A 21,454-nucleotide genomic window follows, 5' to 3' on the forward strand; every position below is an offset into this window, starting at 1 on the left:
TGCTGCTAAAGCTGTTCCATGCCTATTGGCCAAATACCCCAAGCTTGTACTTTACCCTATAAAACCTCATGTGCACATCTTGAAGGTGCTCAGATTTTCGGAGCAGAAGCCCCTCTGAGCCCGCAGGCATAATACATCTGAGTACTCCAACCCTCCATGTGGTGCTTGTTTCTTGACTGGCCTCTCATTTCCGTTACATTTCTGGAGGCCCCAGCGAGATACAACCACACCGGCCCCTTGAGCCGCTGGACTGGTGGCTCTGGCTGACCGGGGGATGGAATTCCAGCAGCGAATGAGGTGGCGCCGCCCGACGATATTCCGGGTTCTCCTTCGTGATGGCAACTCGGCCCCTTGGGTGGCTGAGCTACAACCAGATCCAGACTCCATGGAGGGACGGATAGACTCACCAGGTGGCCGTCCGGACAAGGTAGGAACCCCCGGGAGGTATCAGGTCCTGTCCCACTGAACAGAAGAGGAAGCTGACCCCCTCCTAAAGACTCTCTGTCTGATGGTATTTCAGATGGGAAATCAGGTCAGGTATCAGGTCCTGTCCCAGTGGACAGAAGAGGAGGCGGATCCCCTCCTACAGGAAACAGGATATTGGTATTGGTGGGAGGAATGATATTAACCTCTCTGTGTGTCTGCGGGAGTGAATGAGCAGCCTGTGAAGCATGCGATCAGGCTCGAGTTGGTAGCTCCACGGCATTCTGCTACGGAGTTTGAGTGAGTCCCAACCTGCGGTTCCGTTCTGACCTCATACGTCTCAGGGCGGTATCGGTCCCTCAGGGTCCCGATCGGAGTCAGCAGCTTATACTGACCCGCCAAAGCTAAGAGGCACCTTCGTCCCTGCTAGGGGAGTGGCCAGGCGGACGCTATGAAAACCCTCCCTTGTCTTGTCTGTGACACCGGCACAGGGTGGCCACACTGGGAGGGAAAAGGACATAGACAGCCAATGGGTCAACACCCCTGTGCCCTCGGAGGCTAGGATGCTATTTCTTTGAGAAAGTCTCCTACCTGATTCTGTCACAGAACACCCGAGACTTAGTGTTCCCCTACTGAACTGACCCAAGTAGTGCCCCTTTTGCCTAGCCCCAGACCCCCAGGACTCGCGTTTAGAAGATGAATTCCTTCTGGACTGGGCTCACCCGGCCTTGGAGGTCCCTTTTCTAGTCCATTTGTTTTACCATCTGCCATCAGTCCCATGCCCCTGATAATTTAGTTCAGGATATAGAGAGGATTTAATGAAGAAAGTCCCTGGAACTGCTTGAGGCCTTGAGCTCCAGAGGCATCAGCTGTGACTGGAACCCAGAGTCCCTGACCAAGTTAACCTTAAAACAACTCATAGACCCAGCAAGAGAGCAGTCTCTCTGGGAAATCCGGTGTTTTGAGGAGTGAAGAAAGAAAAGATATAAAGGCTACCTTCCCAAACATCTAAAAAAATGGGAGGCTCTAAGTTTAAACCCACCACTCTAGACTGCATGATTAAGAATTTCAAAAAGGGGTTCTCAGGAGACTATGGAATTCGAGTGATCCTCGGCAGGCTCCGCACTTTGTGTGAGCTTGATTTGCTGGCCTTTGGAGACGGGTGGCCCTCAGGAGGAACTCTGGACCTAGCAACAGTGTGAGCAGTCTATCAAATAATCATTGGAACCCCAGGCCACCCAGATCAATTCCCTTACATTGACTCCTGGCTGAATATCACCCAGACTCTACCCCCATGGATTCGGTTCTGCTCAAATGGACCTGGACAATGCAAGATATTAGTAGAACAGCCAGTCCAGGCCAAAATGACAGACAGAAAAAAGCCTATTTTCCAGGGAGACGCAGAAGACAGATATGCCTACCCCCTCTGTATGCCCCCGGGGCACCAACACCTCCCGTCGGAGGACCCAGAAGCAGAGCTCAGCCCCCAGCCTGAGCCATAGGCAGGAGACTCCGCTCAGCACAAGCCGGGAGGCCAGCACCACTGGCCCTCCAAATGCTGCTGCGGGAGACACAAGGGCCACAGCAAGTTGGGGAAGACGGGACTGTTCAGCCTGGGCACCCTGTACTCTACTGCAAACCCTTTAGCACCACAGACCTTCTCAATTGGTGCCATGATACAACTTCCTACTCCGAAAAGCTGCAGGCTATGAGTGACCTCGTAGAGTCTATCTTCCATTCTCACTGGCCCACCTGGAAAGATGTCCACCAGCTGCTTCTGACTCTGTTCAATACAGAGGAGAGGAGACGCATTCTCCCTGAAGCACAAAAATGGCTGCAGGGCTGAGCCCCTGAAGACACAATGGATGTTGAGGGGTGGGCCATGACACCAGGCCAGATTGGGACTTTAACACCCAACAAGAAAGAGAAGCACTGCGTGAGCACCAGGAGGCCATCCTACAAGGGCTAAGAGCAGGAGCCAAGAAGCCAACTAACATGTCTAAAACGACCACAGTGACCCAGAGGCCAGACGGAACCCCCACTGACTTCTATGAGAGACTATGTGAAGCATTCCGAGTCTACATTCCTCTTGATCCTGAGGCCCAAGAAAACCAGTGGATGGTCAACGCTGCCTTCATAACCCAATCATACCCAGATATACGCCATAAACCCCCAAAACTGGATGGATTCACCGAGATGAATGCTACACAGCTGCTGGAAGTTGCAAACAAAGTTTTTGTAAACCGAGAACGGGAAGCCCAACGAGAAGCAGACCAGCGAATGAAGCAGAAAGCCACATTCCTTGCAGCAGCCCTGAGGAAAACAAGCTTCAGCCAGAATCCTGCACCACCCCGGAAGAGGGGACCCCAACCATGGATGCCCCTGGGCCAAGACCAGTGTGCATACTGCCGGGAGACAGGACACTGGAAGAACGAGTGCCCAAACAGAAAGGATGGAAAGAGAGCACCCCCAAAAGGCCTACTTATCAGCTGGAGCCACGAGCCAGTAGTCACATCGGACTGGTTGGGGTCAACTCAGAATAGGAGAGACAGGCCCCCTGCCCCTGGGCCCCCGGGAGCCCAAGGTCAAGATGTTTATAGGGGGCCAACCAATGACTTTTATGGTAGACACAGGAGCAGAGTATTCTGTGGTGACCCAAACTGTAGCCCCCCCGACCAAGAAAAAGACAACTATTATAGGGGCTACTGGGGACTCAACTGCCTGCCATTTCTGCCAACCACGATCCTGTCAAGTAGGGGGCCATCTAGTGACACATGCCTTTATTCACTGTAAGGGACCATATTTAGTGGTATTAACTACCCCTACAGCTGTTAAAGTTGCAGGAATCATCCCTTGGATCCACCACTCCAGGGTTAAGAGAGCAACTTCACCTCAGACAGAGGGTCCCTGGGAAATTGAGTGTGTCCCAGGAGACCTGCTCAAGATCAAGAGGGACCAGAAAAGGATCGACAAGCCCTGCTCTAGCCACACCTGGAAGCTGGCTAGCCAATGCACGGCTGAAGCTTGAGGATCGACGAGCCCTGCTCTAGCCACTCCCAGAGGCTGGCTAGTCAACGCATGGCCGAAGCCTGAGGAAAGCTCAACGCAGCTGTTAAATGTATTTCTTTTGTGCTCCCTTGCCTCTTTCCTTGTTTGCTATACTAGTCTGCGTACTAGCAGTGGGGATATCTAGCGCCGCCCCACCTGACTGGAACATAGGCCATAGAATCCTGGTAGCTATTTTATACCTTGGTATAATTAGTGCCATCACTGCAGCATCATGTCTAAGATAATCATAAGGCTGATGCTACTGACGCTAATGCCCTCACTCCCCTTGGCTGCACGATGCACCTGCATGTAACCGGGTGACAAGTGGTCCATTTACCAACCTGTATTTTCAGTTTACAGGTGAATTCAGCCATGATCTTCAATGAATAGCAGAAACCCTGGGAACTCTGCAAAATCAGATTGACTCTCTGGCCGAGGTGGTCTTACAAAACAGGAGGGGTCTGGACCTACTCAAGGCCAAAGAGGGGGGACTATGCCTCTTCCTAAATGAAGAGTACTGTTTTATGCCAATCAATCAGGAATTGTTACAGGTATAGTTCAAGAGCTACAAGACCGAGTAGAAAAGAGAAAACATATTTTAGATAAGAGCCCATGGACAGGCCCCTGAGGCTGGACCTCCTGGCTGGCACCGTTCATAGGTCCCTTGCTCCTGATTTTTGCAGTTCCGCTAATTGGGCCCTGTGTACTAAACTTCCTGACCCGCTTTGTCAGTGAGTGGATAGAGGCTATAAAACTTCAGATGTTAGCTTCCAATTATGAGCCCCTGCAACAGATAAGTGGTGATGCTTACACCAACTAGGGTTGTGAAAGCATCAAGAGGGGGGAATGTGAAGGAAAAGCTGGGCTGGTCTAACAAGATGATTCACAGGTCTAGGAATGTGAAGGAGAGGCTGGGCTGGGCTAACAAGATAACTCACAAGTCTAAGTATTGGAATACTGATCTGAGTTCTGCTAGACTAACTTGTAAATCTAAGTTTATCAGTGTTGGTTTGCTGTTTATGTTTTTTTGCTAGCCAGCTGGAATTTCAAAGATACATATTTGGCTTTGGAATGTTTGCTTGCTGCCTCCCTGCCTCCACTTTTGTGATGATAATGCTGCTAAAGCTGTTCCATGCCTATTGGCCAAATACCCCAAGCTTGTACTTTACCCTGTAAAACCTCATGTGCACATCTTGAAGGTGCTCAGAGTTTCGGAGCAGAAGCCCCTCTGAGCCCGCAGGCGTAATACATCTGAGTACTCCAACCCTCCGTGTGGTGCTTGTTTCTTGACTGGCCTGTCATATTCGTAACAAACGAGTTCCTGGAACAGTAATGACCCAGTAAGTTTAATTCTCCCCATTGAAGGCAAAAAGGGACTGGCCAGCTTTAGCAACTGGAATAATAAAGAATGCAGTTCACTAATCAATTATAGTAAAGAATTCAGGAACATGGGGTGGCTGTTAGTGTTGTGTGAGGGTTCGTGACAACACAGTGCTGCTGTGTTTACTGTGCAGTTTCCTGCCCCTAGGGGCTGACACGGCTCCACTCCCAGCCCTGAGGTTGTCTCCTCAGGAAACCGAGGAACCACAGGTACAAGTTCAAGGAGTGATGAGGCATTGAGCCTTGCAACATTCTCTTTTGGGCTCTATGGCTTGAAGGATTTCTTTACTTGTAGGAGATTGATTAATCCTAGGTAGATGTTTATGGAATATATTTGAACCCTGAAGGAAGGTGCACTGTGAATTTTGCAAATACCAGCGTGAGGCTTTGTCAACATGGAAGGTGATAGCTGATTCGATGGGAGAAAAAAATCAATTCTTCCAGAATTTGCTTTAGTACCATCAGAGACAGAATGAATAAAAATGCTTTTAGTTCATTTAATTTAATGTCTTCTATCAAGTTCTAGAATTATTTCTCTCTTTGGAGATACAGTAATTCTACCATAATATTTCACTGAACAGTCTTAACCGTAAAATGGACAAAGGTGGAGAAATGAATGCATAAACTGTGTGCATCTCTCGAAGGGCCTAAATATAAGAGGAGGCTCAGGGCACAGACGTGTCGTGGCTCGTCACAGGTCCCCACTGTGGGAACTGCTCTAGTTCCCTGAGCCTGGGCTGCTCTCAGTCGTTCAGCTGAGCAGGGAGAGTGCGGCTCCATGACCGTTAGGATGGAAGGAAGCTCATCATCAACCTGGAGAAACTTCTGTTAAGAGAAGGGACTGGGGAGACTCCATGACTTTCCTCAGAGCCACTGGCTACTAGGAGGATGTTGGGAGGGCTGCTCAGAGGGCTGACAGTGCCTGAAGCGCATGCATTTATAAGAGTGTCTTTTTCAAAGTCCTGGATCTTGCCAATAAGAGCAGAACCATGAGGGATTTGGGATTTTCTGGGAACTTCATTCGCTGTAAATGAAGTTTAAGTACCTTAGCATGTGTCCTTCTAGGTGTCTCACCTACACTGTGACAGAGGTGGTTTGCCACTTTAAGAAAATAAGAGGTGGACACGGTTTCCCATTCCATCCTGCACCTCTTCCCTACAGTTGAAATGTCCTGTGTCAGCTTATTTGTAAACTAGGTTTAAAAGCAGCCCAGGTGGAATAAACATATGAAGCAAAATTATAATTTTCTTTTAAAATTATTTGCACTTGATTGAAAAAAAAAATGAACAGATTCAACAGATTTTCATGGGAAAACTGAAATTTTATTCCAAATAAAAGAGTTGAGAATGTCTCAGGAATTGCCCAATGAATTTGCCTAGTTGCTGCTAGAGAATTTCTATATAACAAGTTAGTGGACTCTCCTCCTGGCTGAAATTCTGAACACCTTTTAGGATTCTCCCAGCAAGCGGTTTACAAAAGTGCTAGGCATGACACAACAATACCTGCAGGAACAGGACGATGTAAGTCAGAGAAGCCGTGCTGAACAGTCTGAGGGGCCACATTAAATTTCTCTGTGAGCAACGTTGGTTTGGAAAATCTTTGACTACAGTTCAGGTTTAGTCCAGAGAAAAAAAAAAAAAAAAGAAATGAGGAGATGGCCCTCTGGGTCCTCATAAGGATGAAGATTAAGATAACAAGACCTGACAAGTTGGAGGAATGAATATGGGGAGAATTTCAGAGGAAGTGGGAAGTTGGCTGAGACACTGACTGTGGAAGACCTGAGGGAACAGCGGAGGTGCAGGAGTAAGAGGAGAGGGAGGAATTGGTGCTGGAGGGAAGCCTGAGACACACAGGCCAGGGAAGGGGAGCCCGAGGCTTCAGAGGCCCAGTTTTCTTCCCTTAGTCCCTGTTTGCCTCAGTTAATCGTATGACCATAGTTTACAACAGAAGATGTAAGGCTCCCAGGCATAATTCAAAGGTGCATAATAATGAGGGAAGTCGGCGTTCCATGCAGACTTGGAGATTTTATGTATTTGTCTGACTTGATTTCAAGAAAAGCAAGTTTGAGGACTCCAGCAGCTCTTCATAACAGCCGATGAGACATACGTTTAATGGAAGCATGATTGCCTCTGGCCAGGTCTGTCCATTTCACTAGAAATTTCCATAAGGCAGCTCCCTGTTTTTGACACAAAATCAGCTGGGGTTCCTACTGCTGAAGTGACCACAAAACAGTTATATATTGGGACCCCATTTCTCAAAAGGTTTTCTGGAGAGAAAAGGAATCATTTCCAAGCAGCATAAAGGGTCAAACTGCTCAAATAGCACAAATAGCCAGCAAGCCCAACACCAGTCAGGTCTAAGGGATCAGTCTGGTTCTAAAGGAGCCAGGCTGAAGGATGCTCAGCACAGGCCCAGTAGATCAGCCCCTATTCCCAAGGAGTGGGAGGAAGGCCGGCCACTTCCAGCTGGAACAACCTGCTTTCAAAGTCAGAGTGAAAGCCCAATAAGTACTTGCCTACAGTACAAGGTCTTACCTACGAAGGACACACCTTACAATAGTTCTCAGGCAAAGCCTGCAGAGCTTCCTACTGCACAGATGTGGAAGCTGGGCTCCCGGAGAATGACTTAGACTCAAACTGCAGGGTAGTTGAGAAACACAGGGCGCAGTCATGGGACCAGTGTGGGTCCCACACCTGTTTGCTCCGCAGCCCCACAGTCATACGGGGTCTTGTCTGATTCCATAAGGGCCATGAAAATGTTGACCTGAAACAAAGAGATGGCCAGTTATTTCTCCAGCAAAAAGGAATGTTTCAATCTGGTATCAAAAACGATTTGCCTTCAGTGCCTGGAATCACATTGAGCCACTGTCAAGTTCCTAGCATACACGGGGATAAGAACAATTTTGCAGATGGGAATGGGTGTTGGAGGAGGGGCTGTACTGAACAAGGCACCCAGAGTTCCTCACTGGCTGAGCTGTGACCACCCCTCACTGCCTAAGTCTTTGCCAGGAGAGAACAGGGCGTCTTTCTTCTTCACACAGCTGGACTCTGCTATCCTGTAGGACATGAGAGCCCACCGTGCTGTCACCAAACTCTATTTAACTGAGGTTTCTGTGAATTCATTATTATTGTTATTTTTCCCAGTTTGTGAGATTGGGTCAGTTTTTTTGCAGAAGCCAGGCTGCACCAGTCAGGCAATGCGGGGTTAATGTGTTAATTTTCATGGTGAAATAAAAGTGAATTATGTGGGTGGCAAAAAAAAAAAAAAAAAAAAAAAGAATTCACATATAGAGACACTCATTGGAAGGAAACTCCACACCAGATCTGGATTATGTTGGTTTTTATATTTAAGCCTGGAGATGGAGCAGAGATCAGACTGTGGCTTATCTGAGACTCCAGAGAGCAATTGCGTTGTTCCCAGCATGTTCAGATGTTCTGAACAAGGAGCTACATGCAGGTGAGACTGTGTTATCTGGACCCCTCCCCATGACTGAAGAATAACAGATAAAAGATGTGATAATTTTGTAACATAAAGAGGTACAAGAGTAAAGAAAAATTCTGCTGATAGGACTGAAAAATTGGAGCCCCACCATGGAAAACTGCCACTTTCTTACATCTTTTAGGACCAACTCACCATTAAACCAGGCATTTAAATAGTTAGTATATCCTTAGGTGAAATTAAAGCTCACATTCACTGAAAACACAGTGTGCAGTTGCTCGTGGGTCCTTCACACATGCTGTAAAGTGGAAATAAGGAATAAATCCAGAGCTCAGTGCAGGGCTGTGTGCTGATGGCGTCTGAGGTACTGTTAAGTCCAGCATTGCAGCCCCTGTCTTGGGATCCAAGAAAAGTAGAGTCGCTCATTCATTACTGGAAAATACGGGTCCTCCATTTTCCCTCCTATACCAGCAGTTTCCTGTCAGAGGATTATGTTTAGTGTGTGTCAAAGACAATATCATGGACTGAGGAAGTTTTTCATGCAGATATGATACAAGACTGGGTGTCTCTACACGTATGCACCTGTGCACCTGTGTGTGCATGTGTGTGTATATGTGTTCCTGCACATACCGAGGGGAGCCCAGTTCATGTGTCTCATGATGGCTTTCAGACTTCCACCTTCCTTCTGAAGTTGGATAAAGCCAGCTACTTTTCTTTATAAAAACAACAGTATTCTTTACAGAAATTTGTAATGGGAATATCTATTCAAATCAATATCTTTCCAATCATCAATGGAAACTCTATCCATTGATCCTCTATCCAGAATACTGACATTAATTTTCTCAGAAGCATGTGAGCCGTGATTCAGCCCAGTCTTTCCAAGGACAGTGCTTAAAATTCAGTATGAAGCCTGGGATTCTGATCCAACGTAATGTGTGTTCCTGTGCCTTCTTACTGAACTTCTCTGACTCTCAGTCTCAATGCATATTTAATAAACTCTCCCTCTTCCTCGTTATGCTTTCCAGCTTCTGAAGCTAAGACCCTCACCAGTGTGCATGAGTCTAACCCATAAGCCTTCGAGCTGGTCCAGGGCTTTGGTCTGAGGGCAGCACACCTGGGTGGGGAGTGGTTTCACGAAAGACTCAGTTTGAAAAGATGACACAGAGGAGTTGGCAGTGATCCTCAGGCTGCACACCTGGCAGTTCACACTCAGAGCCTTAGGTCACCTCGGAATTGACAGTTGATCCAGGAGTGCGGGGTGAATCTTCCTCCCAGCTCTCATGCCACATGGAGACGTCAAACACAGGTAGGTGACGTTTGGTCCCATTTCTCACATCCCATGGACAATCTCTGCATCTCTGTGTACATTTCAAAGTGCCAAGCAGAGGGGAGATCGACAGCACGTTACATTGTTCATGGCATTTATGTAAAACTAAGACAACACAGTGGAAATTAAGCATCTTTCAATCACAATCCCACGATAAGTAAAGATGTTTTCCTGAATGCTGCCATTGATAGAAAGTCAAATATTAGAGACTCCTGAGAATGCTTGCATGACCCCTGCTCACACATGATCAGATACACATGACCATAGAACAGAATCATCATGTTCTCATCACAGGAGGGGGTCCAGGGACCCTCACCAGGCTTGTCCAACTCTGTCTTAGAAGTGATTCTGGACCACTTACGTCCAGACAGGCAGAGCAAACGTGAAAACCCTGGGACAACTCCTCACAAAGCTGTGTCCCTGGACAGTCCACAAATGACTTACTCTTTGGGGGTTGCTTAAGTCACCAATATGGGAGGAATTCTGAGGGCTACACCAAAGGATTTGTGGGCATGTGCAGAAAACAGAAGAATGAAGCAGGACGCTAAGTGATTACCCTGAAAATTTCACATAAGAGAACAGATATTTCCAAATGCTACCAACAAAAGCACAGCATAGACACTCACAGGTGCTCCAGGGCACAGCCACCTCCGAGGCCAACGATGCCCCAAATTTCTATATAGTTAGATGACATGCAAATAGGGCCTCCCTTTGAGGATAAAGCAACCCAGCCCTGGACCTGCAGCTCTGAGAGAGGAGCCCCAGTCCGGGATTCCCAGCTGCTCCCATTCTCTGAGCAGGACAGTGCACATACGACTCACCATTGAGCTGGGGCTGAGCTGGGTGGTCCTGGCTGCTCTTCTACAAGGTAATTCATGGAGAAGGAGAGATACTGAGGATGTGAGTGGTTGGGAGTGAGGGAATCAGAGCATGTGTGACAGTCTCCTGACCAGGATGTCTTTGTGTTTGCAGGTGTCCAGGCTCAGGTGCAGCTGGTGGAGTCTGGGGGAGGCTTGGTGCAGCCTGGGGGGTCTCTGAGACTCTCCTGTGCAGCCTCTGGATTCACCTTCAGTAGCTACTACATGAGCTGGGTCCGCCAGGCTCCAGGGAAGGGGCTGGAGTGGGTGTCCGGTATTTATAGTGATGGTAGCACATACTATGGAGACTCGTTGAAGGGCCGATTCACCATCTCCAGAGACAACGCCAAGAACGTGCTGTATCTGCAAATGAACAGCCTGAAACCTGAGGAAACGGCCGTGTATTACTGTGCAGGAGACACAGTGAGGGGAAGCTGCTGTGAGCCCAGACACAAACCTCACTGCAGGGTCACAAGGTGGGTGCCGGGGGCACACATGACAAATCAGGGGGCGCACCTGATCCACCAGGTGGTGCTCAGGGTCCACCTGCGGTGTTCAGGGTCAGCCCAATGAGCAGGTGCATGGGGCAGTGATTGTCTCTTCTCTTTAAGAAAACATTTTCTGGGCTTATAACACTTGGCATTTTATAGGTGATGGGTTTTTTAATTTTAAACGTTATAATTTGTGTTTATACTGTACCTGTGTTTTCAAGTACTCTACAATAAATGAGATAATAACCTCTCTGTGTACAGTTTAGTTTTTCCAAGGGAACAGAACCAATGTCTGGAGAAACCAAAACAATAGAACATTCATATAATTTCTACATACATGGCCATGGAGGCTGAGCAGTGCCACAAATTACTGTCACAAGCTGGAGACCCAGGAAAGTCGGGGTGTCTTTCCAGTGTGATTCTGATGCTGAGAACCAGGGGAGCCATTGCTGGAAAGCCCAGCCTGAGGGCAGGAGGAGGTACGTGTCCCAGCAGAAGCGTGAAGGCGGGAAGAAAGCTGTGGTGAATTACTGCTGTGTTCGCATTTAGTCACATAAGAAGGGATAAGATATGAAAGAAACAAAGACATAAACACACGCATACACACACTTACACACGGATATACACGCATGCACACACGTATACATGTGGCTGCAGCAAAACAAGGGGAAAGTGCGCAGGACAACTACAGCCCTCTTTCCATAACTGCTCAGAAGTCTCGGCTCGTATTGCTGCTTCCTCCTTCCTGCCCCCCTTCTGGGTGCCTTTGCCTTCAGCAAGCACCTCAGCTGTGCGGCCATGACCCAGTGAAGTGACCAGAACCTTCATTCCAATGAATCTGGACCAAAACAGTCATCCTTGGGATGAGTTGTTGTGGTTTTCACTTCACCTTGATGAGAAGACATCCTACTACGGAGACACAGAAAGGGACCCCTGTCCCCGTAAACCCCTCTTCACTCCCATGGCGGGGCAGGGCTCCAGCTCCCCCGGGAGTCAGAAGCAGTCACCCAGGCAGCTCATCCTCTCCCTTCTTTGCCTGTAGGTTCAGAGGCTTGAGGAGCCACAAAGCCCAGAAGACAGACTTAAAGAGCAGGTCAAAGAAATCATCGTCCTCTCTCCTGGTGGAAGTGTCCCTCCCTCGGGGACCAAGGCCATAGGCCAGTAGAGCATAAAGACACAGGGAAAGAAGCCAAGCTAGCTAGTGGTCACTGGGGGTAACAATGAGTGGTGCCACCACCCATCCATTTCCTGATTCTGTGACCCATGAATCAAGGCTGTGAGAGAAGAACAACATACTGAGAGTAAATAGTTCACAGTCGGCCGGAGAACCTCACCTCAGCCCTGCAAGGTGTTACTACCCACCTGGCACTGCTGTTGATCTTCTACAGGCAGCTTGTGTTCTAAAACCCAGCAGCTGTGGGATGGTGAGGAATCTAGGACTGGTGGATCCGTGCGCTCGGGCCGATTGATGCATTTCCTCTGCTGTAAAGTGAGTTCCCGATCAGAAGCAATGCTGGCTGCTGGACTCCCGAGACTGTGGGATCTGAAAGTCCCTGGGTGGTGGTTTTGGCAAGAGAATTGCATTCCCTGCATTTTAAGAAAAAATTTATATCCAGCATAAACATATATTTTTAGTAAGAATAGGAGGTTTCCTGTTCTATGAAGGAAGTGCCCAAAGTAGCCAACCTGCCAACAGGTGGTGTCTGAGCAGCCCAGGAAATGCTGCCAGTCAGGACGTTAGGATTTCTCTCTGCAGCTGGCAGGAAGGGTTCTCAAAAGTGACTGGAACAGGAGGACCCTGGTGAGTGGGTGTCCATGTAATTGAGCCCAAGCACGTCCTGCATTCCTGCCACCAAGGCCACAGTGACCATAAGCTCATCAGGTGATGACAGGGGCAGCTGGAAAGAGCCAGGCCAGTACCAACATCACTGGCATCATGTCCACTTGACATGAATCCCTTCCTCTCCAGGTATCACCCTTTCGGGATTATCCTCATGAGTCAGAACATGTTTTGTCTTTTTGCCTATTTAAAGAGGACTATCCACATGTTCTCCTCCTAAAATAATTTGTCACATTTTTTTCCAAACCACGCTCCTCTCAAGTCCTTGACCTTCCAGCCTAATCATTGCTTACAACCCATGAATTTGTATCATGTCAATTACCTGTTCTTTCTCCTTCCAGAAGGTTGAACATCCAGGTGCACTGCTCAGAGTCCTGCCCACTGGGAGGAGTCCCCCACACCATCCTTCAGGGATGTCCCAGGCAGGACGACAGGGCGCCCACTGTCCACTGTCAGGAGGTGCCTGTGTACCATGCAGAGCTGTCTGTAGTCCAGGTCTGTGTCCCCTTCTCCTCTGTCAGCTGACTGTAGGCAAATCCCCACTGGGTCACAGGTGAAGCTTAGGACAAAGGAGGCACCGATGCAGGAGGAGGCACCACGGGCACATGGGCCACTTCTAGGTGTGCATCAGGCCAGCTCAGGCCTCATCACGTAGAAATATGTCTGTTTGGTGATGGATTGCTGCTGTGTGTGCCCAGCAGTATGGCTTGGAGCCGGGAGGGGTCAGATAACACCCAGGTCCTGATAGAAAGCCCACCAGTTTTAAACTCCCCACAAATACCTGAAATCATTGAACTTTTTTACTACACATGTGGTTCTGCATTCTACAGAACAAACAAAAAATAAAATCACACAGTATGAACCATTTTTAGACTGATTTCTTTCACTCTGTAGGCATTAAATCTTATTTTGGTCTTTTCCTAGTTTAGCAGTTCATTTTATAAGTTGCTGAATAGAATTTGACTGCAGAGGTGACCCATAGGTTGTTTGTTCATTCCCTGAGGAAGGACATTGTGTTCCTCCATTTCTGTCATTTCCGAATGGAGCTATGTAATCATTCATGTGCACTTTGTTGTGTGGACATGTCTCAAGGCTAGTTACATAATTACCTAGGAGTGTGGTTGCTGGGTCACAGAGTAAAACTGCATTTAGGTTTGCAGGAAGTTGCCCTGAGTAGCGACTGGGAAGGGGGCACCAGCTGACCCAGTGACCTGTCTGGGGTGCAGCCCCGTGCACAAGAAGAGGCCCACAGGGCTGGATCCCAGGGCTGACCCTCAGCCCTAACTCTGTTTGCAGCCAAAACCACAGCCAGCATCCAGACACCTGAGCACAACTGGAACAGGCCCTCCAGACATCATCCCGGCACCTCTGGGGGCACTTCTGGGTAGGAATGTGCCTCCCCCTCCAGACGCGCTCACATCACAGGGTCCTAAGAATCAAGTGCCTGATGTTGTATCAAGCTGCCAGGGGCTGTGGAAATTTCTTCTGTCACAATCAACACCTGGAACAGAATGATGCACCTTCCACGGAAACCCACTTCTCCACCTCATACCTGAGGGGAAGGTGACAGTCTGGTTAAATGACTGGACAGGGCCACATGCAGGTGGTGCTGCTGGGAAAGAGCCCCAGAATGTCCACGTCCAGAGCCCAAGGTGCTTCCTCTTCACTCTTCAGGGAGGACCTGGGAGCTCAAGGACGCTCATCTGGATCCTACGCAGAAGGGAAACGTGCAGAGACCACCTCCCCTGGTTATGCTTTAGAAACACCAGGTTGGTCGCAGCGATGAGATACTCGGGAGACAGGTGTGACAGTAGAGCCCAGAGGTGATGGTGGCCTGGACTCGTTTGCATCCACACCAGGGCGTGAGGTTAGGGTGGTTCAGTCCACCCCCCAGCCAGCAGCCTTGTGAGCCTGGGGTCTGCGGTCATTACCAGGACCTCTCACGACACCTCAGCTCACCTGTGAGAACTGGGTGATTCTGTGCCCACTAGACAGACTCCCAGAAGAGTCTCCTGAGCTCAAACCTGTTGATGAACATGACGTCTACATGACTTTGTGGCAAACAGTTTATAGACAGGTGACCATCCCCGCATCAAATATTGACCCTGGGACATCAGGTGTGTTTAACAGCCTGCTGATCCCCCATTGTCCATGCAGGGTTCATTACAGAGGTAAAGTTAGGCGGAGAATGAGGCAGGATGGGCACTTGGGAGGCTGAGTGCAAGTCTGTACATTTGACAGGAGGGAGTGGAACGGGGCTGGGATGGGAGTGGCCAAGGGGCTTGAAGCCTGTTTGATTAGGGTTGGTATCACTGCTCCTAGACCATCTAGTAGGAATCCCGTTCCAGACGTGCTGAATCAGTGGAGAACCTGGGGTTTAGGAGTGAGGTCCAGGCTGGAGTGGATGGGAGCCATAGCTTATGAAGGCAGCACTTGCTACAGCCCATCCCTCAAGAGCCGCACCTCCATCTCCAGGGACACGTCCAAGAACCAGTTCTCCCTGCAGCTGAGCTCTGTGATCCCTGAGGACACGGCCGTGTATTACTGTGCCACAGACACGGTGAGGGGAACTCAGGGTGCGCCCAGACACAAACCTCCCTGCCTGGGGAGCCCAGGACCCCCGGGGGGTGCTCAGGAGCTGCCAAGGGCAAGGCTGAGCCCCAGAGCAGGTGCAGAGGGGCCAGGAGGGGTTTGCGGTTAGAATCTCTGGTTTCATTTTCCTGTTCATCAGCTCTAACAGAGTCCCCCTGCTGGACACTAATTTTTCATTCTTTTGATTCATTTGTTTCCAACAATAATATTGTACTCAGGATATATTTTATTTTCTTCTCAAAAATGTCCAAAGGATGCTAGATTTTAACATAATTTTCCGGGTGAGTCTGGATGCCTGAAAACTGTTGAATGTTCTGAGAAGGCCCAGGCACTTGTACTACACGTGTAAACTGTTATTCGTCTTCGTCTTTGCTCCCAGGGGAGGAGGCTGCACACCCTCCATCTTCCTGTCAAAGGGCACAAGGGTTTGCATTGTGCAGGATGCATGTTACAGATGCTAATGCCAGGGTGCCCAGGACAGCATGTTCAGGGATCCTCGTCGCTTACCGGGTCCAGGTTTAAGGACCAATTATGGTCTAAAATTTATTTTCAGCCCTAAATGAAAACTGTTGTATTTGCAAAACTCATGGACATTTGCAATGTGGGCAGCAGTTTGAATCGCCCAACACACTAACATTCCCCCCTGAGGTCGGTCAGGGCGATGCTCTGCCCTCTTGTTTCAACTCCCATCACGTAAATGAGTCTCCTTTCAGGTCCAGTTAGTGCCAGGTTTTTCTCTCTTTGTGGTAGAAGGAGACAGTTTGCCTGTTTGAGCTGGTCCATGTGTTGTCCTGAAGTGCAGTGCAGCGTCCCTGAGCACAAAGTGCTGTGAGTGACTTACCAGAAATTATCTGTGACAGACCAGCTCCATCCAGGCATGAGTTATACTGATGGGGGCATTGAGCTTGAAATAAAGCTTCAATATAAATTTTCTTCAAATAAACAAATTCACATCTCACTTTGGGTATTTGTGTCAGCCTTGGAAACTTGTCTCAATTACAAACACAGACGGTAAAATGGAGATTTATGCCCCAAAAGTGATGACGTTGACTGGGTGGAAAATGACTGTGAGGAGGCTTCAAGGTCAGGGGGATTCTGGGCAGACTGTCTCCAGAGGATTCTTGATACAGGAGGTCAGGGTGAGCAGATGTTCCCTGAAGATCATAGGTTAGGGGAATTGGATCAAATATTGAGGGCGATCAGATTTCCAGGGTGAGGAGTCTCACTAACCTGACTCAGCAGGTTTCTTGATAAAACTGGGACATGCAAAGATGGACACAGTATCCCGCAGGCCCAGATCTTGTGGAGAAAAGCATCTCAAGGAGCCTGAGTGATGAATGGTCAGAGGGTCTTTGTGAGCTTTGAGTCAGTGTTCTTATCTTCACTGGCGTGATTCTCTGAGAGCAGAAGGCTTAATCCAAAGGGACACGGGCTCCTTCTGGTCATTCCTCCTCTTGATGGCTCGTCTCAGCTGTGAGCACCTCCTGGGTCTGAGGAACACTGACCTATGTGGATGGTGCTGTGAAGTGATTGTGTCTTTGTGTTTCCAGTCCCCAGGTGTCCTGTCACGGGTGCTGGTGTAGGAGTTGGTCAAAGAGTATTGAAGACTCTCCTCCGCACCTACTCTGTCTCTGGGACCCCCTCCATCACACGCAGTGGTTACTGGGGGATCTGTCACACCCCCAGGGAAAGGAATGGGTAACTCACCTGCTTTGGGTGTATGGTTTATGTCTCTTAAAAGGCACCTCCATCTCCACAGACATATTGGAGATGAGATTTCCCTGCAGCACAGCTCTGGGGTCTCTGACGGTACAGCCATTTGTCACTCTTAAAGGAGGGAGAGTGAGTGAGGGGAGGTCAGGGTGGCCCAGATGAAACCAGCCCTGCAGGGAGGGCTCAGGCCACCAGGGGTCACCCAGGATCATGAGGAAACAAGAGGGACAGTTTCAGAGCAGGTGCAGGAGAAGCCATGGGGGGTTTCCTCCCAGAGACTGCGGATGCTCCACTGGACCATCACCTTCCCTGGAAGCCCATCCGAAATGATTCCAGGCAAACATCTTCTTTCTGAACTTGAGCTTTTTTTCCCACGGAGTCAGAATTGTCTGTCCTTTTTCCCTCATTTGTTGTAGGACCAGACACAGAAGAAATGTTTTTCCATGGGACCTTTAGTTGAAATGTATCCACTAACTACTCTTTTACATTGTCAAATTTACAGATGTTAAATGACACAAATGATTCTTCTGTGCATCCTTGAGTCTGCCCTCCACCTTCCAATGTATTTCCAGGCATTTCATCCTCGAGAGTGTCCTGAGTCCTGTTTCCTGCAGTGCCTTTCCCTAGAATAGCATGAGGAATGTTGTGTAGTTGGAAATTGATGTTTGTGTCATGCTGGAGTCGTTTGACCCCCAGACGACACTTGGAAATGTCTGCAGACAGGTTGGGCTGTCACATGTGGCGTGTGCTACAGGAACCTAGTTACCCAGAGGGCAGAGTCCATCGATGCTGCTCAACACTCCACAATGCACACAGAAACTCCCAAAATGAGAAACTAGCCTCAAATGTCAATAATGTGGAAAAACTCTGAGAGAAAGATTAGTATCTTGTCAACTTCATAAAAATGTTGACATGCAGAAGGTAAATTTCTATATGTAAATAATTTTCACTGAATGAAAACATGAACAAACACCAAAATTGGGCCTTCAGTTCACTCACAGGCACCTTACAGCCTCTTCACCCCTGTGTGCTGGTTGTGGGCCGGAGGGTCCTGAGCACAGGCCTGCAGGTGAAGGGGACATTGGAGCAGAGAGCCAGCACTGGGGAGGGGCCGTGTCCCTGCTTCACCTGATCCCCAAACAAGACAGGGCAAGGCTGAACCTGGATGTTATAATATTCACTAAAATCCAACCTATATCAGCTATTATAGGTTTTTAATTTGCATTAATAATTAATCTCAATATTAACTGATATTTAACATGTTTGTCTTATATCTAGAATAATTTTGAATGTAATTTCTCAATTCATGTTAATATATCCAAACATGCGATTTGTATCACAGACACTTTGTGTCGGAAACAGCCAGGCCTTCACCAGCACCCACACCCCCTCCCCCAGGGGCTCACAGCTAGTCTGCACCTCCCCTCACCTCCTGCAGGCTAGACGTGGTCCCCTGCTGTGTCCTACACAGGGATGCTGCTAGGAATGTCTGTGAACGTAGGACCACATGTGCATCCCAGTGACTAGCTCACAAAATTATGGGAAATAAAAGGTAAATACATTAAATAAAAGAGTCACAGAAGTAAATGAGGCTCACAGCAAAAGAGAATGTGACAATGAATATATATATGTTCATGTATAACTGAAAAATTGTGCTCTACACTGAAATTTGACTCTACATTGTAAAATGACTATAACTCAATAAAGATAGCTTATATATATAAAAAAAGAGGTAAATGCTTTTCACATAAACAGACTGAAAGTTATTTCAATAGCAAAATGGTTTATTTGGAACCAACAGAGAATTATGGTTTGGGTTCTGCCGTCCTGGTGAGCCACATGCAAGTCCCCAGTGAAAACAGAGACATGAGTCTTTTACAGAATGAAAGGGGAGGTGAGAGGTCTCCTGTGAAAAGGAGTCCATGGATTTTCATTGGCTGAGTCCTTACCAGGAAAGAAGAGGAGGCCCTGCTTCTCCCTGTTGGGCTCAGACATGAAGTTCCCAGGTTCCAGGGTGGAAGCTGCAGTCCTCCTGCCTGAGAGCCACTGTGAAAAGGCTGCTTAGAGGGGCTTCTTGTAGGTGATCAGGACTCAGGAGGTGGTCACTTGGTGTGACGCAGTCAAGAGGGACTTCATTGCTGACGGAGGGGAGAAGCGTAGATGTGCTGAGGTTCAGACAACATAGCACAGCTCTGTGAGGAGCAGGGAACAAAAGGGCATCTTAGGAGGGGAGGCAGCTGACTGAGACATGTTGACTGTGATGGGTGGACCTGAACAAAGGGTCAGAGGCCATGAGGACCCCAAGGCAGTGGGAGTCTCCCTGTGCCACAGCATCCGGCTCACGGCTGTAAAACCCTAGAGGTCTGCGGAGGCCCCTGTGGTTTTGGTCAACACCCCAAGACCTCCCCTTGCTTTTATACAAAAAGGAGAAAGGGGTCTGGTAATCAGGTTGCCCACAGCAGGACGGGCTCTTCAAATGCTCCTTTAAGGACTTGAATCTGTGAATTGTGGTTCCTCCCTTAAAATGGAATCGGGATTGCCAGTGTTGAGAAAACTTCATGTAGGTTTTCCTTGAGAGAGAAGTGTGGAATCTGTCTCAACAGAAATCAGCTAGCCTTCCAAAATCCCTCATATTTGGCAATTAGTGTTGCATTTAGGAAGCAGAAAAACACCATGGATATAAGTAGAGGCTTGTTCTGACACCAGATGCCCTAGATATCAAATATGATGCTGGGAAACTTCACATTTTCTGTAGCCAACTTTAGTCCCTTAGAGGCTAAAAGTTTGTAGTGAGTAGTTGTTGTCTTCCTGCAAGAACATTTGAGAAGAAGAGCATAGAAGCAAATTATCCACATATTGCAACCAGGCAGAAACTCTAGAAACTTCACTTCATCCAGATGAGCCTTCCAGTGGCTCCAGAAATGAGAAGGACTCTCAATAAATCCCTGAAGCACTAATGTCCTGGTGAGCTTTTCTCTTCCCACTGAAGGCTAAAAGATAACGGCTACCTCCATCGGCTGGAATAGTAACCAGTGCACAGTGGACACCAGTTACAGTAAAGGTTCACTGCCAGTGGGAGTGGATGTTAGCACCACAGGAGGGTTAGTGATGACAGGGTGATAAAGGATTAAAATGCACTTTATTATTCTTATCTTTATAATTATTTTGCCTTTTATTAAAATGTAATTGGTTTTTAATGTTACTTTTTAATGCACTACAAAGAGATTTGTTTATACATATACATAGTTATATTTTTCAGACTTTTTCCCATTATATATACTTATAAGATATGGAACACAATTCCCTGCACTATACAGTAGCTCTTTGTTTTATATCTGTGTTACGTATGGTAATGTGTATCTGTTAATCCCAAACTCTTAATTTATCCCTCCCCTGCCCTGTGCCCTTTGGTGAACATAGTTTGTTTTCAGTGAACATGAGTCTACTTTTGTCTTGTAAGTAAAATCTTTTTTCATTGTTTTAATTCCACATATCAGTGAGATCATGGGATAACTGATTTGCTATCTGACATAACTCAGTTAATATGATTGTGTTTATATCCATCTGTATTGCTGCCAATGCATTAATTTACCCTTTTTAAAGTACACATGGAACACATATATGATGAAGTATTGCTCAGCCATATTCACTGAAGTTTGCTGATCCAAGGTCCTGGGCACCACTCCCCCCTTGGCCTTTGGGATTTCTCTCCAGGAAAACGAGAGTATCTCAGAAACACATACAAGAGCCAATGAAGGCTTCAGCCTTGGAATCTGCTCCTTGGGCTTCATGGCCTGAAGGGCTTCCTTCCTTGTAGGACATTGATTAATCCTGTGAGGGTGTTAAATTCTGTTTGAATCTTGAAGGAGGCTGCACTGTGAATTTTGCCAATATGATTTGGAGGTTTTGCCCAAAAACAGGTGCTAACTAACTCAGTAGGAAAAATTGTCGCTGCTTCTAGAATTAGCTGTAGTAACATCAGAGACAAAATGAGTAAAATATGTCTCAGGGCCACTTAATTAATTTCATACATACTTTGATGGCTGCTCTCACATGCTAGATCATTTCCTCCTTTGGGGGAGACAGAAACTGTAGCAGGATGCTTCACTGTGAAGTCTCATTCAATAAATGGATGGGGGTGGGGTTACTAAGGAGTAAAAGGTGTGCATCTCTCAAAGGGCCTAAATAAAAGGGGGAGGTCCAGAGGCAGAGACCCCTTGAGGCTCATCACAGGTCCCCAGTGTGTGAACTGCTTTAGTTCCGTGAGCCTGGGCTGCCCTCAGTAGCTCAGCTGAGCAGGGAGAGTCCGGCTCCAGTGCCCAATATGACTGGGGGAGACACACCT

At 47.9% G+C, this 21,454-nt stretch overlaps 1 protein-coding gene across 1 annotated transcript; it reads left to right on the top strand.

The window, feature by feature from the left end:
* The first annotated feature begins 2,418 nt into the window (after positions 1-2,418).
* On the top strand, positions 2,419-20,907 carry LOC141577848 (uncharacterized). Its single transcript, XM_074364827.1, has 5 exons — positions 2,419-3,007; positions 10,362-10,484; positions 10,589-11,033; positions 15,127-15,364; positions 20,824-20,907. Exons 1-5 carry the CDS (start codon positions 2,419-2,421, stop codon positions 20,905-20,907), a joined length of 1,479 nt encoding a protein of 492 aa, XP_074220928.1.
* The last annotated feature ends 547 nt before the right edge of the window (positions 20,908-21,454 follow it).

Source organism: Camelus bactrianus, chromosome 6 (genome assembly GCF_048773025.1).
Source record: "Camelus bactrianus isolate YW-2024 breed Bactrian camel chromosome 6, ASM4877302v1, whole genome shotgun sequence".
In the NCBI taxonomy this organism is placed as follows: Eukaryota; Metazoa; Chordata; class Mammalia; order Artiodactyla; family Camelidae; genus Camelus; species Camelus bactrianus.

Excerpts from the sequence above, each read along its gene's own strand:
- LOC141577848 (XM_074364827.1), top strand. The coding sequence starts at position 2,419 with ATGTCTAAAACGACCACAGTGACCCAGAGGCCAGACGGAACCCCCACT. Across the intron at positions 10,485-10,588 it reads CCTGGCTGCTCTTCTACAAG|GTGTCCAGGCTCAGGTGCAG; the intron begins GTAATTCATGGA and ends TTGTGTTTGCAG. Across the intron at positions 15,365-20,823 it reads ATTACTGTGCCACAGACACG|GAAAACGAGAGTATCTCAGA; the intron begins GTGAGGGGAACT and ends ATTTCTCTCCAG.